Source organism: Nerophis ophidion, linkage group LG01, assembly GCF_033978795.1.
Source record: "Nerophis ophidion isolate RoL-2023_Sa linkage group LG01, RoL_Noph_v1.0, whole genome shotgun sequence".
Taxonomy (NCBI): Eukaryota; Metazoa; Chordata; class Actinopteri; order Syngnathiformes; family Syngnathidae; genus Nerophis; species Nerophis ophidion.
The window spans coordinates 77,721,616-77,732,786 of record NC_084611.1 but is presented as its reverse complement, the minus strand read 5'-3'; the positions used below and the strand labels follow the sequence as shown (position 1 = coordinate 77,732,786).

The following is an 11,171-nucleotide window of genomic DNA, read 5'->3' as shown; positions in this document are numbered from 1 at the left end:
TACTTTTTTTTAATCAAATGGAAAAATAATTTTTCTAGGCTAACTTGGTAGACACCCTGCGTGCATACGTCTTCTGTCAGCGGCTAAGAGGAGCTTTTGCAACCTGTTTTTCTATCATTTTTAAATTCTGTTGAATACAGAATCATTTTGATTCTGATGATCACCCGAAGAATTAGAATTTAGCTTTTTTTTAATTAGTTTTTTAATGTAAAAGTGAAACATTCAAGGGCAAAACACAGAAATTGCACTACTGTTATTTCTTCAATGTCAATCTGTGTTTATTTATATAGCCCCAAATCACAAGTGTCTCAAAGGGCTGCACAAGCCCCAACGACATCTGCAGTACAGAGCCCACATAAGGGCAAGGAAAAACTCACCCCAGTGGGACAATGATGTGAATAACTGAGAAACCTTGGAGAGGACCGCTTATGTGGGCAGACCCACCCTCTAGGGGAGACTTAAAGCAATGGACGTTCGAGTGGGTCTAACATAATATTGTGAAATTTATATAATATATAAGTAATATTGCATAAATAATATATATATATATATATATATATATATATATATATATATATATATATATATATATATATATTTATATATGTATGTATGTGTATATGTATATATATATGTATATATACATATGTGTATATATACGACCCCAAAAGGGAATAAGCGGTAGGAAATGGATGGATGGATGGATATATATATATATATATATATATATATATGTGTGTGTGTGTGTATATATATATATACACATATGTATATATACATGTGTATATATATATATACATGTGTGTGTATATATATATATATACATACATATATATATATATATATATATATATATATATATATATATATATACATATATATATATATATATATATATATATATAGATATATATATATATATACATATATATATATTGAGTCAAAAATAAAGCTGTGATGTATGTCAGTAATACAAGACCCCACCTTTCAAGGGGGGCTATAGTGAAAAAGGGGGCGATGGCATCCACCTACTCATATGCGGTCGCCATATTTGTAGTCTGTAAGGTGTGTTTGTAGTTGTTTTATCCAGAATACGTCATAATCATTTTATGATCTTTATAATGGATTAATTCACACAATTTAAAAAGAATAATGATTGAATAATGTTGTAATCATATCATTATTGTGGAATCATATATATCTGTAAATACAAGACTGACTCACCTCCCGTCTGCTATATATATATATATATATATATATATATATATATATATATATATATATATATATATATATATATATATATATATATATATATATATATATATATATTGGTGCAAGAGTGAGTTATCAAGCGAGTCTCGTCATGGCGACCGAAGTGGGCGCTTTGTCTTCGGTTCAGCATATATATATATATATATATATATATTTATATATATTTAGATATATTTATGTATATACTGTACATATGTTTAATAATATACATTTTGGAGTCTCGCTCAAGCCCCTTCTTGACAGGTAGGCACCTCACACGGGAGGAGCCAGGCCACATCATCGAGGGGCGGCACATCCACCTGTACCTGCTCAATCAGCCTCAAGTGCCAGCAGCTGTGCGGCCAGGTGAGGCCCAGCTCCACACTTCCCTTGGCTTTGCCTCATTCAGTGTCAAGGCAGGTGCATCGGGCGGAAAACTGAGACATTCACTATTTCCCCGTTAATGACCTTACTGGCGATGTGTTTACTGAGATTATGTTTCTCTTATTTTATAGGCCAATGTCTACGACATTAAAGGGATGGGAGATGTCTTTGTTTGTTAATTGGGACTTTAAGTTTGATGCTCCTTCCAAAAAAGACTACTTCAATAAATCAGTCTTTTCGGCTTTCTGCAAACTGTATCCCGTGTCTTGGTGTGGATCAGGTGCCACAGTACATATATATATATATATATATATATATATATATATATATATATATATATATATATAATTTTTTTTTTTTTTCCAAAACCATCAAATTCAATAACATTTTGGTGTGATATTTTTTGTAATGTTGTAATCATTACTGTATAGCATTTTATTATATTATATATATATATATATATATATATATATATATATACATTTTCTACTGCTTATTCCCTATATATATATATATATCCATCCATCTGTCCATTTTCTACCGCTTATTCAATTATATATATATATATATATATATATATATATATACACACACACACACATATATAGATACATATATATGGGCTGGCCTGGGAACGGTTCGGACGAAATGGCTGGGGAGAGGAAAGTCTGGGTTTCCCTGCTTAGGCTGCTGCCCCCGCGAACCAACCTTGGATAAGCGGAAGAAGATGGATGGATGGATGGATGGATATATATATATATACACACACATATATAAATTGACATATAACACATTTAACAATTATATGTAGGTACACGTAAATGTATGTGTATATATATATGTGTATAAATATGTATATATATGTGTATATATATGTATATATATACACATACATTTATGTGTATATATATATGTGTATATATATGTATATATATACACATACATTTACGTGTATATATATATATTTACATATATACATATATATATATTTATATATATATATATATATACATACACAAACACCGTTTCCATATGAGTTGTGAAATTGTGTTAGATGTAAATATAAACAGAATACAATGATTTGCTAATCCTTTTCAGCCCATATTCAGTTGAACATGCTACAAAGAGAACATACTTGATGTTCAAACTGATAAAAAAAATTTTGGGGGCAAATAATCATTAACTTTAGAATTTGATGCCAGCAACACGTGACAAAGAAGTTGGGAAAGGTGGCAATAAATACCGATAAAGTTGAGGAATGCTCATCAAACACTTATTTGTAACATCCCACAGGTGTGCAGGCTAATTGGGAACAGGTGGGTGCCCTGATTGGGTATGAAAACAGCTCCCCCCCCCCCCCCCCCAAAAAAAAAATATATATATATATATTAATGTTGTCTATCTGTGTTTGCCCTGCGATGAGGTGCCAACTTGTCCAGGGTGTACCCCGCCTGACAGCAGCTGAGATAGGCTCCAGCGACCCTGAACGGGACAAGCGGTAGAAAAATGGATGGATGAGTACCTTGAAGGTAGAAAAGCGCTATACAAGTACAACCCATTTATCAACCCATTTCTATAAATATACATATATATATATATATATATATATATATATATATTGCCTAATTTAGCTAGGGGTGGTCCTGTTCACCTATACAAGTCAATAAAGTCAACCCTAACATTGTGAGTAGTGTTTTTTTTAACACCAGAAGGCCAAGAAAATAATTCCACAGAACAAATCTGTTCACGTCGTCATCTACTGGTGGATGTTTGTATCACAACAACACTTCAAACGTGCATTCTACACACAGCATGCACAGTCGTGCATACATTAAAAGGCAGTTCAAGGTTATTGCATATATTGAGTGTGTGTCCGTCACACAAGCTAAAAAAAAAAATAAAAAAATAAAAAAGCGGCAGTAAAAATGATATAGTGCAATGTTGTGGATGAGGCGTGTTGCTGCTCTCTGATTGGTCAGAAAGACCCAGCCCCCTCCCCTCTTCTGGCCACTCCCCTTTCGCGCTGCCCCCCACGTGACTCTAAAAGTTAAAAAGAGGACTTTGTTTATCTTGCAGGCAGTGTTTTTCCTCATCAAATGCCTGAGCCTTCACCTGCTTCGCTGGCAACCTGGCCTCCATGTTGTTTCCTCCAGTCTCCTGCCAGCTGCACCCACGCTTGCCATAACTCGCAGCTGTTCGTAGTCAACCTTTTTTGTGCTATTTAGCGTGCCACGTGCGCTTCCCCCTCCCGCCTAAATTCTTTCATCGTTCCCGCCTTCGACTCGCTGTTTTCCAGTGGATTGTGTTGCACTACTTCGTGGGAGAAAAGAAAGACGTCGGGGGAGAGAGATATCAAGCCAGTCTCGTCATGGCGACCGAAGCGGGCGCTTTGTCTTCAGCTCAGCAGGCGGAGGGTGAGTCACTCCTGCGGCTAACGAGTGCTCAATGTCGGGGTTCGGTGCTCCATCCTGTCCGCGGGGCCTGCTGGCGTGTTGTGGCCGTCCTCCATTGTCCACGCATGGGATGGGCTGCAGAGTTAGCATGCCCGGCCATGTGCTTCGCAGAGCCCCCCCACCCCTTTAACGTAACCGTGCGCATACCCACTCGTGGTAAATATCGTGCGTGTAACGCTGCAGAAACATCTATCCTTTTTTGTTTTGTTTTTGCATTTCAAACAAACTTGATTCATCGAGCTTGTTTATGTGTTTATTGTGTGTTAAACCTTCGTCGCTGCTGATTGGACTAGAGCTCATCGCTCACTTCCGCCCTGAGCTACTCCCACGCACGTCTCCACAGCAAAAAAAAAAAAAAATCAAAACACGCTAGTCATCACGGCGGTTGTTTATTTTTTTCTTCTTTTTTTTTTATTTAGCCAAATTGTGCAACTTTAAATAATTTTACATCACTTTGTGACCCACTCGACTTCAATCAGAGATGACAATGACGTCATCATGGTAGCCTTCAATGGGGTGAGTTTATATAACCGCCTGTGTTTAAATGTTACATAAGCTGCAGAAATGTATTATTAGCGGCTGGTTGTGGTTAATTCAAGACTACACATTTATTTACATACATTATATAAAGTATTTATATTATAAACCTATAATATAGGCATACTTGCCAACCTTGAGACCTCGGATTTCGGGGGGAGGGGGGGCGTGGTTTGGGCGGGGGTGTGGTTAAGAGGGGACGAGTATAATTCATATACATTTCAAAGGGACTGCCTGGCGCAGTGAAACAGTGGTTGTGCGCAACCCGAGGGTCCCTGATTCAATCCCCACCTAGTATTAACCTCGTCACGTATGTTGTGTCCTGAGCAAGACACTTCACCCTTGCTCCTGATGGGTGCTGGTTAGCGCCTTGCATGGCAGCTCCCTCCATCAGTGTGTGAATGGGTAAATGTGGAAGTAGTGTCAAAGCGCTTTGAGTACCTTGAAGGTAGAAAAGCGCTATACAAGTACAACCCGTTTATCATTTATTATAATTATATATACATATATATATGTGTGTATATGTATGAAATACTTGACTTTCAATGAATTATATATATATTTTTTTATTTATTATATATTTAAATAAAAGAAATAGTTGAATTTCAGACGGCACCTATTAAATACACAGTAATAAAAACACAGTTGTTCTACTAACTCTACTGCGCTTGCTGGTTATTAAAAAAAACAACACTTACCTTTCACTATTTTAGTAACCTTTGTTTTGCCATTTGCGTACCAGCGAGAGTCACTTGCCGTCAGGTGCAAACCACGTAACTCGTTGGCCAATCAAAAAGCAACCCCATAACGCTATAGCCAACATTCACCAGGAGACGTTAACAGACAACATAGGATCACTCTATTACTGACGACTGTAACTTCCTCATTCTTCTGCTTCGTCTCCTTGTGTGTGCATTTTTTTTTATTAAAAATCCATAGATGTTTTAACGTGATTGGGCAGGCAAGCTGTTTATATAACAGGAAAGCGGACGTGAAAACAGGCTGTCCCCACTCATGTCCGCATGGAGCTGGAGGAGGCGTGAATTTAGGGAGATTTCCGGGAGAACATTTCTTCCGGGAGGTTTTCGGGAGAGGCGCTGAATTTCGGGAGTCTCCCGGAAAATCCGGGAGGGTTGGGCGATATTGCCTTTTTTTAATATCTCGATATTTTTAGGCCATATCGCGATATACTATATATATTACGATATTTTGCCTTGACCTTGAAAGAACACTTCATGCATATAATCACAGCAGTATGATGATTTTATGTGTATACATTACATTTTTCTTCATACTGCATTCATATATGCTACTTTTTAAACTTTCATGCAGCGAGGGAAATCACAACTACCGTATTTCCCTGAGTTGCCGCCGGGGCGCTAATTAATTTAAAACCTCTTCTCACTCCTGCGCTTACCAAAGGCATGCGGTAAAAGTAAGCATGCGCTAATTTTTTGAAAACCTCTTCTCACTTCGGCACTTACCAAAGGCATGCAGTAAAAATTTGAGTGTGATGTAAGCTTGGACCTTAAATCCTACTGAATAGCTCTTAATCTTCTTCCCTTTATGCGATTTCAAATGACCGGTATTGAAATCAGCCTCCGTTTTGAAAATGATGACAGGGGAAGTGTCACTCGCGAAGTGACGAGTTTGACCAGGCGGTAATACTAAGCATGCGCTAATTATTTTTGCGAAGCGAGTTTGACCCGGCAGTAATTCAAGGCAGGCGCATACTATATGCTCTGCGGCAATTCAAGGAAATACGGTAAGTCAGTTGACCAAAAGTGTATTTATTAAAGTTATTAAGCAGTAACACAAACATTCAAGTCATTTCCAAAACATAAAGTGCAAGATTGTCGGAGACATTTTAAAGTGTCAAATAAAAATGAGCTGCATAATAGGAACTCAAATAGTATTTTTCCTTCACTATGTGGTATGTTACTGAGGTTATGAAATTATCTTCATTCTCTAGCGAGTGACTTTTCAAATGATGCTACATATTAGCAGTAATGCTACTTTTTATAGCAACGCTTTCCCCCCCCACACTTGACAAATTACGGTTGTCTGTTCGACATATTCCCACTTGAAGCCAAACCACCGCCAGACGATGGAAACCCTGCTGTTTTTATTGGGAATTAAGTCTTCCTTCATTTGTTACCAGATCCGCACCTTCTTTCTCTCGTACGGCTACGTTAGCAGCTAACGTAGCCCAGTATGCTACCTCTTTGCTCTGCGAGGGCGGACATGTATGTGACGTATGTAAAAATGTGCGCCTGCTTGTCTGTGTGGAGAAGGAAAGACAGGAAAGAGTGAGAATAGCCTGTAGTGTACGCCCGCAGCTAAAAGCAACTGCGTGAGAACGTATACTCGAATATTACGATATAGTAATTTTCTATATCGCACAGAGACAAACCCGCGATATATCGATATATCGCCCAGCCCTACTATAATACTAATGACACACTACAGTACATGCATGACTATAAATATGGCCCTTCTTCATAATGAAGTGCAATTGAATGCACATGCGCAACACCATCCTTATCACATTAGATTTTGTTACAACCCAAATGTCCAATATCCACTTATCATTACTGTGAAACCATTTAATCAGTGCATGGCAACTGATTGTCCAACAACCCACATTGCCATATTTACTTTTCCACACATGTATATAAACGGTTCAATGCACCTGTTATTGCTGATACATTTTTATTAAAAAAAAAACTATTTTAATCTCATGACAACAAATCATGGCAATGTTTTCCCCCAAAAATACTTTAAAGTGGAATATTTGATGTGAATTAATTGGAGCCTTCCATAGGTCAATAATGCATAAATAATATTAATGTTTGATTTCAATGCTTGCAGAGGCCCTGCATTGTTAACATAGTCCCATCTTATATGAAGGTAACATATAAAAGTTTGCCTGGCTTCACTTTTCAACATGAGTTGTGCAAGTCCTGTTTTGGCAGAACTTTTTCCTCCTCCTCGGTTTTCTACTGTACTGTGATTGGTCGGCTGCGTGTTTTGGCACAGGGCGTTGGGTCGGTTCCTAATTTACGGCCTTGTGACCTACATATGGGAGGGGAGGACCAACTGTAGCGGGAGGCGGCGACACATGGGCAGTTGTTTACGCACTCTGAAGGCATCGGGTGTGGCCGTAGAGAGTTGAATGTTTGTTTTTTTCTGCAGTTTATATACACAGTGCAAATGTTTTCCTAGAAGTCCTGGGCATGGCTTTAGTTGTGGTTTGGACTTCTTCCCATACTCTCTCGAGCAATGCGACCTGTAATCTCTCGCTCTAGAGGAGCTCTCACTATCCTTTAGGCCTGTGCATAAGTATTTATTACCCCACCCCACCCTCCTGCAAACCGGTCATGTGACCAGCTATGATCCCTACCATACCATATGTAGTCAGGTCAGCTGCTATGAGCAAAGCGTGCAAGGAGCGACGGGAGCAATATGATGATTAAAAAAAAACAGGTGTCAGCATTTCTTCGCCATGTGCTCCCTGCCTCCTCCCACGCCTGCAGGAACACGCCACTTCCGCCTGTTGTTGCTTCTCACACGTGTGCACGCATTCCTAGAACTCAACCAGTGTTTTTTAAACAAGCCACCTAAACAAACACTGTAGCTTCAGCCATTGAGTGTCGCATGTACTGTAAGTGCGGGAGGAAGTTGGACTGTGTTCAAGCACAACCTGTTCCATTGACTTCCATGTTGTAAGTTTTAAAAACATATTGAACAGAAAATAATGCCAGGTGGATGAATCTGTCAATCATTCAAAACTATGACATCGGAAATCAGGGATGGGAACCGTAAACCAGTTCTGTACAAGTGTTTGTATTGCTGAGAATAATTTTGTTTACGATTCCTGAGGGCTGGGCGGTACAGCTGAAAACTGTTTCACCATGTATTGTATTTTTTGGACTATAAGGCGCACTTAAGATCCTTTTAATTTTTTCAAAGATCGACATTGCCCCTTATAACCCGGTGCTCCTAATGTAGCGAAAGATTCTGGTTGTACTTACCGACCTCGAAGCAATTTTATTTGGTACATGGTGTAATAAGTGTGACCAGTACATGGCAGTCACACATAAGAGATAGGTGTAGACTGCAATATGACGCCAGTAAACACCAAAACTTTAAATCATGGGTGTCAAACTCTGGCCCGCGGGCCAAATTTTGCCCGCCGTGTAATTCCGTTTGGCCTTTGACGCTATATCAAATCAAACATTAGAGTTGGCCTGCCGGTATTAAACAGCGGCGATGGCGCTCTAACACCGCTAATCCTCATACTTGCAAACCCTCCCGAGACTCCCGAAGTTCAGTGCCCCTCCTGAAAATCTCCCGGGGGAACCATTCTCCCAAATTTCTCCCGATTTCCACCCGGACAACAATATTGTTTTAATGGCACTTCCTTCAGCCTTCTCTACAACCTTGCATCACGTCCGCTTTTCCTACATACAAACATTGTGCCGTCCTAGTCACACAATATAAGCGGGTTTTACACACACATAAGTTAATGCAAGGCATGCTTGATCAGGTCACACTCGGGTTGGCTGAATAAACAATTTTAACACTGTTACAAATATGCGCCACACTGTGAAGCACACCAAACAAGAATGACAAACATATTTCGGTAGAACATCCGCACCGTAACACGACATAAACACAACTGAACAAATACTCAGAACCCCTTGCAGCACTAACACTTCTGAGACGCTACAATATATAATTTGATATGCCATTGATATTTTTTTATTGTTATTATTATTATTATGTTTATTTGAAACTCTATTTTGCATGTCACTATAAAGTTATATAAGCCTTGCTTGTTCAATATTCAATGCAAAACTTGTTTGGGTCTTTATTAAAAGGTTATTTTGTTCAGCCTTGGCCCGCGGCTTTGTTCAGTTTAAAATTTTAGCCCACTCTGTATTTGAGTTTGACACCCCTGCTTTTAATGTTCCATTGAAAATAAAGAAAATTTCACACAGCACTCAAAAGTCTGTAAAAATGTTTTAGTATGACTTTGAAGCCACATCGCATGATGGATTGTCGGCAAATTACGGCTACCGTAGTCAGAGATACATATATCACTATGGTGTGTGTATAAAGAGCGCAAAATGGCACCCATTAGCAGACATATCTGGCGTTTTGTTTCACAATATTATGCAAAACCACCTTTTCTTACCTTCTGGTACCTGCTGATGTGTACCGTATTTTTCGGAGTATACGTCACTCCGGAGTATAAGTCGCACCTGCCGAAAATGCATAATAAGGAAGGGGAAAAAACATATAAGTCGCACTGGAGTATAAGTCACATTTTAAGGGGAAATTTATTTGATAAAACCCGATACCAAGAATAGACATTTGAAAAGCAATTTAGAATAAATAAATAATAGTTAACAGGCTGAATAAGTGTACGCTATATGACGCATAAATAACCAACGGCGAAGGTGCCTGGTATGTTCACCTAACATATTATGGTAAGAGTCATTCAAATAACTATAACATATAGAACATGGTATACGTTTACCAAACAATCTGTCACTCCTAATCGCTAAATCCCATGAAATCTTAGACGTCTAGTCTCTTACGTGAATGAGCTAAATAATATTATTTGATATTTTACGGTAATGGGTTAATAATTTCCCCCATAAGTCGCTCCCGAGTATAAGTCGTACCCCCGGCCAAACTATGAAAAAAAAAACTGCGACTTGTAGTCCTAAAAATATGGTATTAGAAATTGGAGTAAGTACTGAAAATTTGCGCACGTCCGCCACTGTAGTCAGTGATGATGCCATAGTCGATAAGCTTCTTCTTTTTCTCTTATGTTCTTCTTTTGGGGCATTCGCCCTCTGCTGTTGTCATTTCTAATATAAAGTAGCATGATGTTGTAACTTGTATTTTATCTTATACATAATTCGCCCACGGAACTTTAGTTATTAGAGTTCCGGTCGGATTGTTTTTCACGCTACACATTTTCGGTGTTTTTGCACTAGTGAGCTACAGATGAATGAATGAATGAATGGGTTTATTTTGAGCCATGCAAACAAAACAAGAGAATGACATAAAATACAAAAGAAATATATAGATACTATATTTTTACACCTACATTGAAAACATTACATGTGACTAATCTTTTGTAGATGTCAAGATTGGCTCAAAAGGGAGTGGGAAGAAGTAAACTTATTAGGTCCCACCCCTATACATATACATTATATATATATACAATATATAATACAATAATATATATAATATAATTCAATTCAGTTGTTGCTGCTATATATTGTCTATATATAATACATTTAAATTCACACACACTTACGTATACATACAGTTGAGGAGATACTGCTCCGTTGTTGATTTAAGTAAAGTCTGAATGTCATTAAAACAGTTAGCTCCAACTTTTGACACTTCAACTCCCGTCCTACAACAAAGATGACGGGGAGAAGACACTGTCGAAGGTGAGCCACGTAAATAAGACCGCCCACAAAACGGCGCATCCTGAAGCGACTGTCAGAAAGCGACTTA

At 38.3% G+C, this 11,171-nt stretch overlaps 1 protein-coding gene across 2 annotated transcripts in view; it reads left to right on the top strand.

Moving 5' to 3' along the window:
- The first annotated feature begins 3,678 nt into the window (after window positions 1-3,678).
- Window positions 3,679-11,171, top strand: part of pdcd4a (programmed cell death 4a) — a 41,459-nt gene continuing 33,966 nt past the window's right edge. The window contains exon 1 of one of the 2 annotated variants that reach the window (XM_061912229.1): window positions 3,679-4,052. In XM_061912229.1, the coding sequence (XP_061768213.1) occupies window positions 4,007-4,052 (46 nt within the window). In that variant the 5' untranslated portion in view covers window positions 3,679-4,006. The remainder of the gene's footprint in view (window positions 4,053-11,171) is intronic. The other variant, XM_061912222.1, reaches the window with a different exon arrangement.